The sequence below is a fragment of the Tamandua tetradactyla genome, chromosome 13 (assembly GCF_023851605.1).
Source record: "Tamandua tetradactyla isolate mTamTet1 chromosome 13, mTamTet1.pri, whole genome shotgun sequence".
NCBI classification, from domain to species: domain Eukaryota; kingdom Metazoa; phylum Chordata; class Mammalia; order Pilosa; family Myrmecophagidae; genus Tamandua; species Tamandua tetradactyla.
This window is the reverse complement of record NC_135339.1, coordinates 6,673,743-6,694,224: the sequence shown is the minus strand read 5'-3', so window position 1 is coordinate 6,694,224 and position 20,482 is coordinate 6,673,743. Positions and strand designations below refer to the sequence as shown.

Below are 20,482 nucleotides of genomic sequence, written 5' to 3'. Positions count from 1 at the left end.
GCAGGTTACAATATCAACATTGAAAAATCAGTAGTGTTTCTATACACTAGCAATGAACAAGCTGAGGGGGAAATCAAGAAACGAATTCCATTTACAATTGCAACTAAAAGAATAAAATACTTAGGAATAAATTTAACTAAAGAGACAAAAGACCTATACAAAGAAAACTACAAAAAACTGTTAAAAGAAATCACAGAAGACCTAAATAGATGGAAGGGCATACCATGTTCATGGATTGGAAGACTAAATATAGTTAAGATGTCAATCCTACCTAAATTGATTTACAGATTCAATGCAATACCAATCAAAATCCCAACAATTTATTTTTCAGAAATAGAAAAACCAATAAGCAAATTTATCTGGAAGGGCGGGGTGCCCCGAATTGCTAAAAGTATCTTGAGGGAAAAAAATGAAGCTGGAGGTCTCAGGCTGCCGGACTTTAAGGCATATTATGAAGCCACAGTGGTCAAAACAGCATGGTATTGGCATAAAGATAGATATATCTACCAAAGGAATCGAAAAGAGTGCTCAGATACAGACCCTCTCATCTATGGACATTTGATCTTTGATAAGGCAGTCAAGCCAACTCACCTGGGACAGAACAGTCTCTTCAATAAATGGTGCCTAGAGAACTGGATATCCATATGCAAAAGAATGAAAGAGGACCCGTATCTCACACCCTATACAAAAGTTAACTCAAAATGGATCAAAGATCTAAACATTAGTTCTAAGACCATAAAACAGTTAGAGGAAAATGTAGGGAGATATCTCATGAATCTTACAATTGGAGGCGGTTTTATGGACCTTAAACCTAAAGCAAGAGCACTGAAGAAAGAAAGAAATAAATGGGAGCTCCTCAAAATTAAACACTTTTGTGCATCAAAGAACTTCGTCAAGAAAGTAGAAAGACAGCCTACACCATGGGAGACAATATTTGGAAATGACATATCAGATAAGGGTCTAGTATCCAGAATTTATAAAGAGATTGTTCAACTCAACAACAAAAAGACAGCCAACCCAATTACAAAATGGGAAAAAGACTTGAACAGACACCTCTCAGAAGAGGAAATACAAATGGCCAAAAGGCACATGAAGAGATGCTCAATGTCCCTGGCCATTAGAGAAATGCAAATCAAAACCACAATGAGATATCATCTCACACCCACCAGAATGGCCATTATCAACAAAACAGAAAATGACAAGTGCTGGAGAGGATGCGGAGAAAGAGGCACACTTATCCACTGTTGGTGGGAATGTCAAATGGTGCAACCACTGTGGAAGACAGTTTGGCGGTTCCTCAAAAAGCTGAATATAGAATTGCCATACGACCCAGCAATACCACTGCTAGGTATCTACTCAAAGGACTTAAGGGCAAAGACACAAACGGACATTTGCACACCAATGTTTATAGCAGCGTTATTTACAATTGCAAAGAGATGGAAACAGCCAAAATGTCCATCAACAGACAAGTGGCTCAACAAACTGTCGTATATACATACGATGGAATATTATGCAGCTTTAAGACAGAATAAACTTATGAAGTATGTAATAACATGGATGGACCTAGAGAACATTATACTGAGTGAGACTTGCCAAAAACTAAAGGACAAATACTGTATGGTCCCACTGATGTGAACCGACATTAGAGAATAAACTTGGAATATGTCATTGGTAACAGAGACCATCAGGAGCTAGAAATAGGGTAAGATAATGGGTAATTGGAGCTGAAGGGATGCAGACTGTGCAACAGGACTAGATATAAAAACTCAAAAATGGACAGCACAATACTACCTAATTGTAATGTAATTATGTTAAAACACTGAATGAAGCTGCATCTGAGCTATAGTTTGTTTGTTTGTTTGTTTGTTTTGTTTTTTAATATATATTTTGTGTATTTTTTTCTGTATATTATCATTTTATTTCTTTTTCTGTTGTCTTGCTATTTCTTTTTCTAAATCGATGCAAATGTACTAAGAAATGATGATCATACATCTATGTGATGATATTAAGAATTACTGATTGCATATGTAGAATGGAATGATTTCTAAATACTGTGGATTTTTTTTAATTAATAAAAATAAAGGTACATGCAGGGAAATTTTCAAGAAACTCTGTTTCCTAGAAACCTCTGATCTTTAACATTTGATTGGTAAATTTTAGTAATTACTGTTAAAATTTAAGTTTATACTGGTCAGAGCAATTAAATTTCCTTCATGGAAAATAAGCCCTCCTTAGTGTGGGCTCCTTATTCTGATGAAATAGTTCTCTTCCACACCCTTGTGTGATAACAAGCAATTACGACATTTGGCTTTTTGTTCATGTGAATTCAAAGGGTAGCTGTAATATCATACTATATTATTCAAAAAATGAGCTCTCGATGTCCTAAATTATGATGTTGGGCTCTTTCAGTGTTCAATTCATACATCTGGAATACCTGTTATTTCTAACAACTGGCAGAAATATGCTTTTTTTCTGGCAAATCAGACTTATGGATATCATTAGTGTAAGCAATATAATCATATAAGCTGGGAGATGGGCAATAAGTAAAAAATTCAAGTTAGCTAAAGCAATTCTAATATTCTAATATTAAATTCTAATATTCAATTACAATAATAAAATTGAATTTTCAAGCATTAACTGAACAGTATTACTGGTGTTCATTGAATAAGGCATGAGATTTTGTAGGTTTGTCCAGAGTGAGGTACTGATAAATTCCAGAGTAATTTGAACAGTGAATAAAATGTATTTACAAATTCCCCTTGGCAGTATGGTGAGAAAGGAGAAAAAAAAAGAATTGGTTTCATCTGTTTCTTTATTCTTTGTTGATGTGGCTATTAGAAAATTTAAAAAATGGTGCATGTGGCTCTCTTGGCACATGTCATAGGTCACGATAAGGAGTCTGGCATTTACATTAGGAAGTAAAGTAAAAGTGCACAAAAAGTAGAAAAGCTTGATGAATCTAGAATTCCATGCACAGACAAATTGCTCAAATGTAAAGGCGAATAAAGATATTTGGGGGAACACATAGGATTTAAGAAAGGGTAATAAACACCAAAACTAGTAAAACTTAGAGATAAGTTGAAATAATTATTCAGTCTATAGTGAGATTTAATGAAATTGGCAAGTAATCGTTGTTGAAATATGAGACATACAGTAAAATTTTAAAAATCTGACAAACAGATAAAATTGGGTCCATTCCTATATTCCAAATGGATCAGAGAAACACATGCAAAATAATTAAATCACACAAATATTTCATTTTAATCATCCTGGGAGGTGTAGGAGTGAGATTCTTTTTGGTTTCACCTTGCATTTCCATGATTCAATGAGGTTAAGTATATTTTTATGTGATTATTGGTTATTTGTATCTTTTTCTAACAAAGTAACAGTTAGACTAACGTCCATTTTGTGTTGTCATTTTATTTCTTACTGATTTCCAGGTGTTACTCATATATTCTAGATATGAATCCTGCTTAAGGGATATGCAAGCAGAGAAGTTCTCCCAATATATGCCTTGCTTTCCATTCTTTTATTGGTATCTTTTCATAAACACAAGTTCTGAATTTTAATATGAACCAAATTTTTAATCTTTTATTTTACCATTGGTGATTTATATGTCTTGTTTAAAAATCTTTGCCTATCCTAATGTTGTGAAGACGTTATCTTCAGGAAGCTTTGTTTTAACTATTGCTTTTAAGTCCATGACCCACCTCTAATTTCTGTGCATGGAATGAAATCATGGGTCATTTTTTCAGATGGCTGTCTAGTTGACCCAACGCCACACATTGAAGAGAGAATCCCATCTTCGCATGCTGCAATGTCACTTTTGTCATAAATCAAGTGACGATGTGTACGTGGGTCTCTCTTAGGGCTCTCTATTCTGTTTCTTTGGTCTATTTCTCTATTCCGCACCAGTACGATATCATATATATTCCAGTAGCTTTAATGTAAATCTTGATAATTGGTGAGTAAATCCTCCAAATCACTCTATTCCTTCAGGATTTTCTAGGCCTTTGCAGTGTATACATATTTCAAAATAGGACAGCCAATTCTCTCTCTCTCTCTCTCTCTCCTTCTCCCTCTCCCTCCTTCTCTCTTTCTGTTTCACACATACACCACAGCTAAATATAAATGTAAATAGGAATATGGCAGGACTGTAACTCAGAAAAGTTAAATAAACATCCATCCATCCTAATATAAGGGAATGAATGGGGAGAAAAGGGCACCTCTTCCTTTCAGAACAATCCCAACTAATAAACACAAACGGAATGAGGGAAATAGAAAATCACCACTAGACCAGCGCAGTAATAACCACTGTGGGCAAGTCCCACTGCTGGAAGCTGAAAGGGTGGGTGAAAGCTGAAGGTGGAAAAGAGAGTTGTGCAGCCTGGATGCAGCCCCCCAAAAACGCGCCTTTGTGACCACGGTGGTTCACTCACAGGCCCACCAACGCTCTGCTGGTCCTCCCTTCAGGAGATGGCGCTCACCTCCTGCCCCCATAAGTGTGACCCACTTCTAACAAAGACAGTGTGGAGAGGGAAGCACAGTGACTCCAGAGCGCAGTTAACCAACTTAACCAACTGGTCACCCCTAACGAGACATATGGACGTCAGATGTACCCCCAAAAGGACTCAATGAGAAGGGGGCAGCACCTCTGGGCTGTTCTTTCCCTAAATCCATAACTTTCAAAACATGAGAAAAAACTCCAGACCTACCCACGTTAAAAGACGTTCTACAAAACACCTGATCTCTACTCCTCCAAAGTATCCAGACCAGGAAAAGACAAGGAAAGAGTGGGAAGGAGGCACAGATGGGAGGACAGCTACATGCCGCAAGGGTCCAGAAGTGGATCCTGGAGCAGAGAGCAGAGAGCAGACCTTTGTCCTTCCTCTGCGGGGAAATCTGGGTCAAGTCAGAAGTGGAGTGGACAGAATGGATGATGCTCATTTCTGAGTTTCAACAAAAAACGCCATGGTTATGTAAGGCACTAACATTAGGGGATGCTGGGAGGAGGGTCAGTGGAAATTCAACGTGCCACCTGTACAACTCTACCATAAATCTAAAATGATTTCAAACTACAATGCAAAAACATTCTTTAGAAGGCTTTCCTGCCATCTCAGGGTTATTGGGTAAATGTATTGTGGTAGTTAAATTCAGGTGTCAACTTGGCCAGGTGAAGGAGCCTAGTTCTATTGCTGCGGACATAAGCCAATGGTACGTGAACCTCATCTGTTGCTGATTACATCTGCAGTCGGCTATGAGGCGTGCCTGCTGTAATGAATGATGTTTAATTTCATTGGCTGGTGCTTAAATGAGAGAACACAACGTAGCACAGCCCAAGCAACTCAGTATATCTTATCTCAGCACTCGCAGCTCAGCCCAGGCCTATTGGAGATGCAGAAAGGAATCACCCTGGGGAAAGTTGTTGGAACCCAGAGGCCTAGAGAGAAGACCAGCAGAGATCGCCCTGTGCCTTCCCACATATCATGGTGTTAATTTATCAACTTGGTCAAGTGACGGTACCTGTTTGTCTGGTTGGGCAAGTGCTGGCCTGTATGTTGCAATGAGGACATTTCACAGAATCAAATCATGATCACATCAGCTGCATCCACAGCTGATTCCATTTGGAATCAGCCAAAGGGGAGTGTCCTCTGCAATGAGTGATGCTTAATCTAATCACTGGAAGCCTTTTAAGAAGGATTCAGAAGAGACAGGCTCTCTTCCTGCTTCAGCTGGCGAGTCTCTCCTGCAGAGTTCATCCAGACCCTCCACTGGAAACGTTGGCTTCACAGCCTGCCCTATGGATTTTGGACTCTGCGTTCCCACAGCTACGTGAGACGCTTTCATAAATTTTATATTTGCAAGTGTTTTCTGTTTCCTGAGTGTTTCCTCTGTTTCTCTAGAGAACCCTAATTAATATACTGCGTAAGAAATAACCTCAGTTGAAAGTTAGCTGCCTTTCCTCTGAAGAACTAATGAAATAAATCCCCTTTCATTAAAAGTCAATCCAACCCACCAGAATGGCCATTATCAACAAAACAGAAAATGACAAGTGCTGGAGAGGATGCAGAGAAAGAGGCACACTTATCCACTGTTGGTGGGAATGTCAAAGGGTGCAACCACTGTGGAAGGCAGTTTGGCGGTTCCTCAAAAAACTGAATATAGAATTGCCATACGATCCAGCAATACCACTGCTGGGTATCTACTCATAGGACTTAAGGGCAAAGACACAAACGGACATTTGCACACCAATGTTTATAGCAGCATTATTTACAATTGCAAAGAGATGGAAACAGCCAAAATGTCTATCAACAGATGAGTGGCTAAACAAACTGTGGTATATACATACGATGGAATATTATGCAGCTTTAAGACAGGATAAATTTATGAAGTATGTAATAACATGGATGAACCTAGAGAACATTATGCTGAGTGAGACTAGCCAAAAACTAAAGGACAAATACTGTATGGTCCCACTGATGTGAACCGACATTCGAGAATAAACTTGGAATATGTCATTGGTAACAGAGACCAGCAGGAGTTAGAAATAGGGTAAGATAATGGGTAATTGGAGCTGAAGGGATACAGACTGTGCAACAGGACTAGATACAAAAACTCAAAAATGGACAGCACAATACTACCTAATTATAATGTAATTATGTTAAAACACTGAATGAAGCTGCATCTGAGCTATAGTTTTTTTTTGTTTATTTGTTTGTGTCTTTTGTTTTTATTATTATTATTATTTTTATTTTTTCTCTATATTAATATTCTATATCTTTTTCTGTTGTTTTGCTAGTTCTTTTCCTAAATCGATGCAAATGTACTAAGAAATGATGATCATGCATCTATGTGATAATGTTAAGAATTACTGATTGCATATGTAGAATGGAATGATTTCTAAATGTTGTGTTAATTTCTTTTTTTTCTTTAATTAATAAAAATAAAAAAGCCAATCCATCTGAGGTGTGTTGCATTCCAGCAGCTAGTAAACTAGAACATTTATATAAGCAGGATCGCTATCTATTTTAAATATTTTTGAGTATGGCTTTTTTTTTTTTGTCCTTTTTAAGTGTAATATTGAAAATAATTTTAAAAAAGTAATTTCATTGAAAAATTAGAATGGGCATACAGCCCAAATACCCCTAAAGAGTGGGAGAAAGATCAAAGGTGATGGTGGAGTTATAGAGAGAAAGTAGAATTTAACAATCAAGTATGACTGCTGAATCATAATATTGATATTTCTTTTAGTCTCCAGTATCTCAGAGCAGCTAGAAGTAAAAACTTAGAATTGTGGTGCCACAACCCATACCAAACTATGAAATCTGTTCTACAACTAATGTGGCAATGTGCTTAGAAATTTGTTTTTTTGTATATAACTGTTTTTCACAATAAAAAAAAAATAAACAGTCAATTGTGGCATTAGAAAAATAATCCTTCTAGCCTCCTGTGTTGTGGAGCAGCTACAAGGAAAAATCTAAGATAGTGGTATGGTAGCCCATGACAAACTCTGGGATCTGTCCTGTAACTACTTGTTGAAGAGTGCTTTGAAAACTACTGCTTTTTTCTTTCTTTGATTTGTATATATGTCATAAAATAAAAATTAAAAAAAAAAAAATCTGTGACGTTTCAAAACCACTGAACTATATGCTTTAAAACGGTGAATCTTCTATGTTAATCTATCTCAATAAAGCTGTTATAAAAACAACAACAACAAAAGTAGGAATTCCACTGGGCTTTTTTTGAAATGCCCTGATGGAATTTTAAAACTGAGTATAGAGAAAAGCGGGCTCAAAAGCTGACCCAAGAACAGAGAACTCCTCAGCTTTGGGATAAAAGTTCCAAGAACGTCCATCCTGCTTTGAGCTCACAAAGGTCCTTTTTGGCCCTGAAGGAGGCTGGGGCATCGACAGGGCCAGGGCCAGGGACAGGAAGGCACAGGCCACTCACCAGCGTGACTTTCCTCTGCGGTTTCAGCAGCTTCGGCTTGTGGAAGGCGGCAGCTATTGGAGCTGTGGAGGCATGTCAGGTCTTTAGTCGGAGACACTGGCCCAGGACAGTTCACCAGCATGTGTCAGGAGCAGGGAGGGTGTACTCCGGACATGGGACAGACCCTTTCTGCCCCCGGGGAAGGACCGGCTGTCCTCGCCTAGTCTTTGGACTTGTCATCACCACCCCTCGTCAGCCAGCTCAGCGTGAAGCACTGCCAGGGCCAAAGGGGACCCGAGTGCAGGGGACAGCCAGGTGGCCTGGGGACGGGCTGAGGCTGGGCTCTCCCCTGAGGGGCTCCCTCCTCCCACCTGCCCTCCACTACCACCAGCAAGGAGGGTCTGTGTGTCCCCATTTCACAGAGGAGGAAACTGACGCTTTTGCCCCAAGGTCACATAACAGTATTCAGATGAGTTGGGACGTCCTGCTCGGGCTTGAAATGCCAGCAGACCTGGCTTCAAAGCCAGGTCCACCACCTAAGTTTCTACGTCTCCTTTCATCTTTTGTAGGATCTGTTCTGGACCGAGTGACACAAGATAGCAATGCAGCGTGTGGCTCAAAGCAGGCACTCCTCCCCACTGCCCTCCCCAGACCTACACATCTGCTCCCCCGCCATGCCCCAGCCTTGGGCCCCTCCTCTCCACTCGACGGGCACTCGGCTTTCGCCACAGCCACGAAGGGTTCCTGGAGAACAGCATGAGAAGTACATTTCAGGGATGAAATTTATCTTGTCTTGTTATTAAATTGTCCACCCGGGAAATCTTTGTACTCCCAACCACATTTCACGTTCTTTGAGGCATGAACTTCTCCAACGGCTGTAGTTATTTTAAGAACTCTCTACGGGCAGGCCTTAGCTGCCCTAAAGAGCTGTTTTGTCCCCCAGAAGCATCCACCTTCCTCTCCTCTGCTGCTCGAAATGCTAACCGGAATCCCAGAGGAGCCCTCCTAGAATCTCCAGAACAAACCAGAAGTAAATTGCATACCTGATTTGCAGCTTTGCAAAATCAGAGCACCTTCTTTCCCTCAAATGGGTCAAGAGATGCCGGCATCCCATCCCTCCCAACACACACACACACACACACACACACACACACACACACAGCTCAAAGTGAAATACAATGTGGAGTCAGTCTGGGGATTTTGATTTCTTCCATGCTAGGCAAGACCCCTTCACCGTCCTGGGGACCGGGCTGAAGGGCTGAGATGGTCGAGCACCAGTGACAGTCAGCCTCTGGGCTGGGGTCTCCAAACCATGCAACCACGAACATCACGTCCTCTGTCTGCCTCTTTCCCCAGGTCCTGATCCTGGACCAAACCCCACACCGGCTCCCGGCGGGCCCCCCCCGCCACGAGAAGCTGTGCACACACCACCTACCTTTGGCCGGGACTGCAGGGGGAACGTCCGCCTTCTCCTTCCGCCGCTTGCCCTTCTTGGGCTGCAGTGGGGCCAGGCTGGTCACGCTGGTCACAGTCTCCCCGGAGCTGCAGGAGAGAAAGCTCCCAGTGATGACAGAGGCAGGGTTGATCCAGAGGGGGAAGGGAAAGAAGCCAACAGCTTTGGCGTGCTTGCTACGTACTGGTGTGAGGTAGGGGTCGTCTTCAGGCTGGACTGGCATCACTCTGTGCTTCTCTACGGGGGTGCCTGGAGGTCTAGCACTCATCCTTGGCCCCGATAAGGACGAGGAAAGGAGAGCGTTATCTCGGTGGCTCATAGTCCAAAGACGAAGTGTGTTCTGGATACCGAAAAAGGACCCCGGCTGTCTCTCAGGCCCCCCTGGATCACCTATGCCTTCCTCCTGCTGCTGAATCATGGTCTCCTTTCCTTCCATTTATGCCTACGCGAGCCCAGGGAGCCACAAGCAGTCTTGGGAGGCCTTTCAATGATCCGATCTCATGTCATCAATGCAGTATCAGATTCTTCATATGCTTTAGCGAAGAAAACCCAAAGTGATGGGGATTATAAGCCTTAGATTCCAGGTTAGAAAACTGGAGCTGTAAAGATGCTAAATGATCTGCTCTAATGACACTGTTGGTAAGCAGCAAACTCGGATGCTCCACACACAGCTGGTGGGTGGAGCCCATGCACCCTCAATCTCCCTTCAGTGTACCCTGTGGGCTCTGACAGCCTAGGGAAGCCCCCTCAGAGCCCTGTTAGAACCTCAGGCCCAGGTGCCAGCCAAGAAGGAGCCATCCCATGACAGATGATCTCCTTAATATACAAAGAGCTTCTAAAACTCAATAATAATAAGAGCAACGGCCCAATATCAAAATGAATGAAAGATATAAACAGTTTAACAGAAAAGAAAAGACACCTATATAGGAAAATATGCTAGAGGAATCCAAGTAAAAACGTACTACACTTCTTTTCTTCACATATAAGAATGACAAAAGTCTAATTGAATGCAAAACATTAGGTGTGAGAAATCAGGCATCCTGAAGTGTGACTGGTAGGAGGATTTCTACTGGAGAATAATTTGGCCATATCTATCACATCACAGAGGTATAAATCCTTTGACTTGCCAATTTTGCTTCTAGGAATTTATTCCCAGAATTTATTCAGTGGATATCCTTGCCTGTGTATGAAATGACATATGTATAATATTAGTCATTATAGTACTGTTTGGATAACAACAGACTAAAAACAACCCAAATGTCCATCAGCAGGAGACTGGTTAAGTATATCATGGTGGATTCAAAATGGGATTCTCTGTATCTATAAAAAAGGCAGGAAGGAGCTATTTATGTACTAAGGTAAGAGGCATTGTTAAATGAAAAGCTCTATGTTGGACAGTATGTATAATGCCCCACTTTTGATAAGAAATTGGGAAAGTATATTGGCATTTGCTTGTATATGCATTAAGCAACTCTGGAAGTATCCACAAGAATTTTACATAGTGATTACTTTAGGATAGGTGCACAGAAGAACTAAACGGATAGGAGACAGGAAAGAGGAGAAGAATTATATATATGTATATGAAATTAAACCATGTGACTGTGTAATCTTTGAAAAACAGCAAACTACAAATAACTAAATAAAACATGCATCTTTTAAAGCAGGTTATGGCAATATAGTCCTGGAGATTCAAAAATAAAATAAATGAAGGCTGAATCACATATTATGGTAAACATTCCAAGAGTACAGCTCCCACAGAGATTCCCCAAAGATAACTTATTTTTAGTGGGAATAGAAAATTCCAAGTGTACGTCAAGCTTTAGAGTGCACGATCAATTTGTGTAAATTCACAAATAGCTCAAAGGAATGTGAGTTTACCAAATTCTGACCACTAATTGTAAACCAGGGATCAGAAACACTCAGAGTTGCTGAAATTCACAACCACAACTACAGCTTCATTCTGTAGCTTTGTAAATTTCTGCAATGTTACTTTTTTCTTTTCATGATAAAATAACGAATACTCATGTTTTAAAATGGAAATTCCGGTAAGAGACGGAATAAAATCGGGGTTGATCATGGTTGTAGAACAGAAAAAACTTCTGTAAATATTTCCAGTCTTTTCACCCTTCTGGGTTTTTATTCATTGCTTTTTGCAATACTTTATATACTGTTTTGCAACCTTCTTTTTACATAATCTATCATTTTCACACTGTTATATCCTCACACTATCCTAGTGACAAGCTATGCCACAGCTTACTCAAATCATTTCCTGGCTCGTAAACATCTAATTTGTTGCATGCTTAAGATATAAAAATAACACTATTATAAATATATTATATGCATAACAATTTTTCATTCTTAGACTTTCTGCTTTGGGCTTTGATAGGGTCAGAGAAGAGGAAATTGATGAAGGCTATTTGATACCTACTGTCAAATTGATTTCCAGCAGCTGAGAATTATTTTATATCCACACTATCAACAAATGAAAGGGTTCCTATTTTGTCACCTTCTTCAACACCAAATTCGTCAGAGAAAAAGATACTCATTCAATGAGGAAAACTGTGACCCCTATTTTATTTGAATTTCTCTGATTGCTACTAAGAATAGACATTTTCCCTGTCTGTCTGTTTTACTTCATTTATGAATGATCCGTGGACATCTTCTATCATTATTCTTTAAGATCTTGAGTGTCTCGTATAGATTTGCATGAGTCTTTACATAATGCAGATTTTAGTCTGATATTTACTGCAAATACTTCTCCCAATTTTATTCAAATTTTCGCTTTTTTGTTAAATCCAAAGTCATTTTTTGTTTGATCGTTTTTGCTAACGTTTTTTGATATTTTTCTTTCTTCTGTTGCTGCAGAGCTTACCTAGACCTCACACCCCATAGAATCAGATAATATCTCCACTTCCTCTCCTTCTGGGACTGAAGCTTTAATTCTTTAATATAAAATGAGGGTCTCTGTAATATTTTCATGTAATCTTATACCACCGTGCTCAGTTTGAAAAAGACTTGCTTTGTCATCACCATTTGCCACAAACTAGTAAAACTGAACTAAATTACATTTATTTCTAATCCAACGTCAATAGTGAGATGGCATATAGACAATCAGCCACCACAATGGCACATTTTCTCTCTCGCATCTTCCATTGAGTCAGCAGGGCTGGTGAGAACTTTTGACTAGGGAAGTCTACCTTTTGATTCACTAACAAAAAAGTTATTCTGCATCTTGGTTTGAAATGGGGCTGTGTTTTGTCTCTGAAACAACAGATCCAGCAAAACCAAGAAAGGTGGAAAAGCAGGCCTGGGAATTCCCTGTAAATTAGTGTGTGTGTTGAAGACAACTTGCCATCAGTGGCAGCGGGGGCTGAAAGGGCCCTTTCTCTGGCTCCAAGCAAAGGCACAGGAGAGGAAAACACTTGGTCCTTTGTTGGGAGATGTACAAAGTTCTGCCTTCACCACCTTCCGGCAAGGAGTCTCCTCATCCCACAAAAGCTCTGTACCTTTATCCCATGTTCCCTTGTGGCCTGATTTAGTGAATAAGCCCTGGACAAGGAGCAGAAGGCCTGAATGATAGCTGGTTCCACCCTGACCAGACAGGTGACACTGGGCATACAGTTCACTTCCCTGGGCCTCCATTCCCCAATCTGTAAAATGGGAAGACTTCCTCTTGCTATGGTCTCACGAGGTTATCATGAGGGTCCGATGAGATAGTGTCATCTAAGCTGGATTGGACATGCGATGGCTAAATAGCACAGACGCTGAGGTCCTGCTTTGGGGTGCCACCTGGGACGTTCCATCGTGCTACCCACCCAAGAGGTATGAGCTGCCACGTGGGCATGTCACGGAGCCCCCATTTCAGTCCTGTGGGGAAGGGTGCAAGTATCAACTTTAGATCAGAAAATCTTTCTGCCGAAGACAGGGCAGTAGGCCTTCCCACTCCACCGAGGCCAAGGGTGCTGACTGATCACGGCAGAGGGCAGAGCAGGCAGGTCAGGAAAGGACAAAGGCTGCACTACTGAGCAGTGGGCAGCCCATCCACTGGGCAGAGCCGGCAGCCAGGACTGTGAACAACTATATTTTACAGAAACTAAAGTTAACACTAAGAACAGCCATGCTTGTCTCTATTCTGTGTGAGGCACAGTGATAGAGGCTTGCTATCCATCCTCTCTGACCCTTCGGCTTGATACGATGAGAAAACAAAGGCTCAGGGAGGTCTATGCATCTTCCCAAAGGTCACCGGCAGGGTAGCAAATGTGGGCTTTGAATCAAGGCCAGCCAGCCTCCTTGACCCTAAAGCAAAGATTCTGGTTTCTGCCCAGATATCAGAGATTAAGAGAACTGGGTCAGGAAGAAGGTCAACTGACCAAGACCCAGCATAGCTACTAAGAGCTTAAACTAGCCCCCTAAAGAGAGGGTGTGGAAAACCAACATAAGCACCCCACTGTGTTTAATTTCCACTAAATTTGCAGTGGTGATCTCTTCGGACTCTTGTGGCTACTCAAACCCCCCACCGTGGTGTGATGAAGGGTCATCCCAGGAGCTTGGGTCTTGGAACAGGAGCTGGGGCCACCCCGTACTGAGAGTGGCAGGGAAGGAGGGGAGCACATTCTTGGAAACCGTCTGATTTCATTGTGGCAGTCAAGGTGGAGGTGGGCCTGGGGGAGCTGGCCACATTGAAATTCAGAGCCTCTCCTCTAGAACTATGAGTGTTTGGGTGTAGGAGGACAAAAGCAACATCAAGTGAGCTGATGACACCAAAGAACGCCATTTTAACTAAGAATCATACATCCCATCGCACCCTACTTTCATGACCATGAGATCAAAGCTCATGGTGGGCCACAGTGTGACGGAGCTTTGTCCCCTTCCTCTATGTTCTCTTATCCATCCTGTCCTACCACCAGCCTCTCTCAGGGATGTACTGAATGGTCCAGCTAACCAATTCAGGCCAAGCAGCTCTCATGCATCTTTATCCACAAATGGCGGATGTCTCTTCTGGTCCAAAGGCCATCTTTGTGCCTTGACATATGAACAAAGAATCAAAATCCTTCCCAGAGATCTGTTAAATCTCATTCTGGTTTAACAGGTAGATGCCCTGGCTCCCTGGGCCCAAAGCTTATTGCCATGGGCTCCAAAGGGTTTCCTGGGGTCAGAACTGGATCTACTAAGGATGCCAGATGACCTTCATAAAATCCAGAAAAGACCACCCTGGAGGTGGTGGGGCTAAAACAGGTGTGTCTGTGCTGGTCCCGTCCACAGCCCACCCTGGCTCCGCTCTCGAGAGCTGCCTCCATGCCCAACTCGTCCTGCTGTGCACCGTCTTTGAGAGTTGCAGCTGCAGTGGATTTTTCACACATGTCAGCGTGCTTCCTTCCCTCCCACTGCCGACCTCAGTTCTGAGAATGAGAAAGACTGCACCGTGGGTCCAGTCTGCCAGGACTGCTAAGACAAGGGCTGTCTCACACAGCAGGAACTCATTGGCTCATGGCTTTGGAGGCAGGAGTGGAACATCAAGGCATTGCCTTCACCTGTAGTCTGTAGCATCTGGCAGCCCTTGTCACATGGCCATCTCTCGCTCCTTGCGGCTGTTTCTCTGACTGCCGCTGACTTCCAGCTTCCATTCTCATGGAAGCAAATGTCCTTTGCTTACAAGGACTTCAGCCATATCAGGTTAAAGGTCCGTCCTCATTCAGTTTGGCCTCACTGAATGAGATAATAATGGCTTCTTCAAAGGTCCTACTTACAAATGGATTCACCCCCACAGGACTAGGGGATAGGACGGGAACACATCTTTTGCGGGGAAAATGACTCAATACCCTGCCATGACAAGAAGGATAAATTAGTTTCCCTCCAAAAAGCTTTTATGACCACTTCCCCAAGAATTTACAGAGCGTGCACAAAAAAGTCACAGAGTGCGCACAAAGAATTCACAGAGCGTGCTTGTCACCCTGTACACTGCAACATCTGTGTGGGATCCTGAAGACAGAACCCTGCTGTCAATATGGTGTTGGCAATTTTGGCTGTTGCATTTAGGAGCACAATAAAAGACATTAACAACTACAAGTACTCCCACCACCAACACCAAAGACGGTTGCCCTTGATAGAACCAAGGACCCATTCAAATAGGGCAGATTCCCTGACAGTGTGCCCTGGGCTTTTTGAACTTCCTCCACAGGCTTCCCCTGCCCCTGAAATAAACAAGGTTAGCTGGTACCACATGACAGGAGCCGCTGAGAACCTTCAAAACTGTACTTTCAAGAAGGATGAATGGTGCCACCAACTTGGCGACTCTTTTTATTTTTTAATATTTTTATTGTCAAACCCTAATAAACAAACATACCAACATTCTTAACATACAAACATTCTGTACATGGTGTACAATCAACGGCTCAATATCATCACATAGTTGTGTATTCATCACCATGATCTTTTTTTTGAACTTTGCATCACTCCAGCAAAGGAAATAAAAAAGAAAAAAACATACCATGCTCCTTGCCCCTCTATCTCATTGACCACTAGTATTTCGATCTACTCAATTTATTTTAACCTTTGTCCCCCTATTATTTGTTTATTTTTTAATCCATATTTTATACTTATCTGTCCATATCCTAGATAAAAAGAGTATCAGACATAAGGTTTTCACAATCACACAGTCACCTTGTAAAAGTTATATCTTTATACAATCAACTTCAAGAATCCAGGCTACTGGAACACAGCTCTACAGTTTTCAAGCACTTCCCTCCAGCCACTCTAACACATCATAAACTGAAAAGGGATATCTACGTAATGCCTAAGAATAACCACAGGATAACCCCTCAACTCTGTTTGGAATCTCTCAGCCACTAACACTTTATTTTGTCTCATTTCTCTCTTCCCAGTTTTGGTCGAGACGGTTTTCTCAATCCCTTGATGATCTTGACAACTCTCTTTAAACAACTTGTTTTCGTTAAATAAATACATCTCAAGCATGGGGTCTGTGCCTAGTATACAGTAAGCACGTAACATTACGTTATCATTGATGTCATTATCATCGTTATTAGTAGAACCTGCTCTCTGTCCTTGCATCCGGGTAGGGCACAGTCAAGGTCTCTGCAAGCTGAGCCAGATTCCATGTCCCAGGAAAGAGACCCAAACCTATAGGATCACTGCGCATCACTTCACGCTGCTTCTATCATCTGACCTTTATGTGTGCATTTTCTGAACTGCATCAGAATAAATGCAGCGCCTCTGTGAGGTAGTTGCCATGACCTCTCCCTGTCCATAGCCTCCTCTCGATCCTTTATAATAAATGGTTTCCATCGCTCAAGTGGTACTGCCAGAGGTACCTTGTCAGAGCTGCAGTGCCCGCCACCGGCCAGCCCTTCCTGTGCAAAATCTGCCCGCAGCAGGACTTTGGCCAGGCTGGTGATTTTTGTTTGTGAGCAGAACGTCTCTGGTGGCTGACCGGGAAGATCAGGGAGTGTTTCATTAATGGTCAGTGATCCCATGCAATGTCTCGATCTTGGGTTATGAAAATAACCACATGGGGAGAGAGCTCTGGGCTTACCTCCCCAGCATCCAACCTCCTGCACGGCTGAAGCCATAAATTTGGGTGACCGTGATCTCAGGCCCTGCAGTTACCTCTTGACCATTGTGCTCCGTCCACGGTGAGGTCTGGGAGTTTGGTTTGCTGGTCAGGGAGAGAGAGACGGAGGCTCCTCCTTCGTGCAGGGCGTGGGGTGAAGAAGAGCTTGCCTACACTGCTGGTACCAACAACAGGGGACGGAGGCCCCTGCCCGAGGCCACCCCGAGGCCACCCACAGAGACACTATCACCTTCTTAGATGAGCCAAGAAGTTCCTACCTGGGTAGGACCCTCTGCACTGGGTTTCTGTCACCCAGCAGTAAAAGGTTCATAAATGACACCGCAAGCTGGCCATTTATGTAAGAGCTGACAGCTTCATTAATGCTCTTAGTCTGGGGGTCTCCTTTGAACCTTTCAGAGTTTTTATGAGGACAAGAAATAAATCCCATCAAGTGCTCAGTGGATGCGGCACTGGGGCCCCCCCGCAGGTAACTATTAGGGATCAGTCCCCAGCCCTCGCCAGCTCACCAAGTCCGCATGATGATGCTGGGCAGAGGGGAGCAGACACAGTCACACCCGTTCCCAGAGAAGTCAAGCGATGGGCCCCCGGTCACCAATCCAAATCTGGGGGGACGCTCTGGATAATGAGGACCACCCACGGGGGGCCCTGGCCCAGGTGGATGGCTGTCCCTGCCCCAAGCCCAGGGTGGGGTGGGGTCTGCCCAGTCAGGACATCCCGGGGTGGAGGGAGGGACACAGGTAGATGGACAGCACATACTGGGGCTAAAAACCCTCATCTGTCACATAAAAAGCAACCCTGGACTTGGTAAGGAGAGACTGTATTCAGAAGGAATACAAGGGAATGAGGCTGTTGGAATGGGGAGACCTCTAACTCCTATAATCTTCTCAACCCTGCAGGATCAGAGAGGTTAAGGGCCTGGCCAAGGCTCACACAGCATTAGTGGCAGAGTCTGAGTTTGAATCCAGTCTCCAGGCCCCAGAGCCCTAACCTCAGAGTATGCAGGAAATTATACTTTATGACTCTGCTATTATTCAATATTAGAAAAATGAAGCAAGTAGTTATATGTCTAAATTAGGAGTAGATATCTTCAGATTTTCTTTGGAATTATATCCCTGCCCTCACTGAATAAATTATTTATCAATCAAATCCCAGACTTGGAATGTCGGAGTATTCTTTAAAAATCTCACCATGTAGAAAAGACTGAAAAAAATGCCTTTAACCAAGCTCACAGAGCTTCATAAAACTGCCCCTGTATCTTATCCAACATAGAAACAGCCTGTGCCCTGGAGGATTCGTCATCCTTGGGAAGTGTGCACACCAGAAAACATTAATAAAACTCACGTAACTTCACTTGCAGTTGCTATTGGCTTCCACACCATAATATTCACTTTACTGTCCCCCATTAGCCCACTACTCTATTATCTCAACCCCAAAAGGGGAGGTCAGTCTTAAGGAAGGAGATGTATCCGCCAGTGACCTATCTTTTTGCTGCCTCTGCCTGGTCTCTCAGCAGCAATCTTTAGCATGACCTTCAGGAAGGTGGGCAGCTCGGCCCCACGCAGGGAGGAAAGATGCAGGGCACACCACTCTCCAGGACCTTTGGGGACAGTTCCGTGCTTCCCGGCTGAGCTGCTCTCAGGCCCATTTTCCCCCAGAAAGGGGACATTTAAAATCCTGGGGCAGGCCCTGAAATGCGCCAGGACCCTGCTCTCCGCTCTACATTGCTGCCTGATAAAGGGACCTTCTCCCAACCCTGAAAGTCAAAGCGCTTTGTTCTCCAGGACGGCAGGAGAGAACATCACCTTTCAACATCAGAGATAATGCCCATTCAAGAGGGGACTTCATTTTCTCCTGTTTGAATTTCTCTTAGCAAGGCATGGACCTTGCTCAAGTCCTCAGTCACTTGACAGGGTCCCGTCCTGGCAGTCCCTCTCAGTCCTAAGGGTTTTCCTCCTGGCACTTGCCCTGCCCTCTGAGAAGGAGGTGGTCAGAGGAAGGAGGCAGCAATGCGGATAAGGACGTGCGCCCTGCTCAATGCTTCAGCGTCCAGGGCCCTGGAGGCAGGCAGCAGGATGGAGCCGGAGGGAGGAGCCCTCAGCCAAGCAGGGGATGCACCATGGGGACGGAGCAGAGAACCCAACACAGACCAAATCCAGGATTCCAAAGCAGGGCTGATCCATTCACCAGCCAGGCACGGGGGCAGGCAGTCTGGGCTGCTCTTAGGTCAGACGAGGCAGGCGATTCTAACTGGGAAGATGAATGTCAAGCTGGCAGGATCCCCAGCCAGGCTACTGAGGGCCAGGCCTGGCCCCGCAGGCAGAGGAAAGGTGGATTTAACAGAAGACGTGCCCTTGGGAAGAGCCGTGCCGCGGGCACCCGACCGGCCTCTCGAGGGATGCCCAGCGTGACTGCAGTGAAGGGCCAGACTCTGCAGTCCTGCCTGAGCTTTGGCATCGCACATGCCCACAGGTCTGAGGCAACGGCCCTGCTGCACTCCCAGCCTCAGCTCCAAACAAGGGCAACTGAGAAGGGAAGGAAGAGTCCCGACCACCAGGACGCTAGCCAGGAAAGAGCAGACACAAGCGTCCCCCAGGGTCCCCTTGGGGTCATCAAGTCCTAAGAAACACTGGCAGGTGTTTTTGAGTATACAATCCAATAATTTTTAGTGGTTTTATAAAGCTGCACAACCATCACTATGATACAATCTTAGAACATTTCTATCACCCCCAAAAATCCCCTCCAGCCCATTTATGTCTAACCTCCACTCCCAACCTTAGCCCTGGACAGCCACTGATCCGTCTCTCTAAATTTACCTTTTCTGGACAGTTCATATAAATGGAACCACACAATATGTAATATTTTTTATCTGATTTCTTTCACTTAGCATAGTGTTTTTGAGGTCTGTCCATATATTGGCAGATTGTTCCTTTTTATTACCAAATAGCAATTCATTGGATGGATATACCAGATGACAGATATTTAGATTGTTCCCAGTATTTGGTTGTCACAAAGAATGTTCTCTGAACAACTGCAGATTTGACTTTGTGCATGGACATGTGCTTGCATTTTTCTCAGGTAGATTTCTAGGAGTGGAATTGCTGAGTCATATGTGAAGTTTATGGCTAATCTTTTAAGAAACTGTCAACCTGTTTTCCAAAGTGGCTGCACTGTTTTACATCCCGCCAGCAATGCATAACGTTTCCAGTTTCCCCACATCCTCGTCAACACTTGGCATTGTCTGTCTTTTTTATTTTAGCCATTTTTGCTGGGTGTGTGCTGGGATCCTATTACGACTTTTATTTGCATTTCCCTAATGACTAAGTATATTGAGCACTTTTTCATGTGCTTATTAGCTATTCACATCTTTTCTTCAGAGAAATATCTATTCCCATCTTTCAGCCAGTTTTTAATCGTGTTATTTGTCTTTTTTATTACTGAATTTTAAGAGTTCTTTATATATTATGGACACTAGTCCCTTATCAGAAATATGATTTGCAAATATTTCCACTCAA

The 20,482-nt window shown here is 43.2% G+C and overlaps 1 protein-coding gene across 2 annotated transcripts in view; it reads right to left on the bottom strand.

Annotated features, from left to right (window-relative positions):
• Positions 1-20,482, bottom strand: part of VSTM4 (V-set and transmembrane domain containing 4) — a 110,524-nt gene that overhangs the window by 29,590 nt on the left and 60,452 nt on the right. For both annotated transcript variants that reach the window (XM_077124650.1, XM_077124651.1), the window contains 2 exons: positions 9,365-9,471; positions 7,951-8,012 (listed from right to left, as the gene is read on the bottom strand). In XM_077124650.1, the coding sequence (XP_076980765.1) occupies positions 7,951-8,012; positions 9,365-9,471 (169 nt within the window). The remainder of the gene's footprint in view (positions 1-7,950; positions 8,013-9,364; positions 9,472-20,482) is intronic.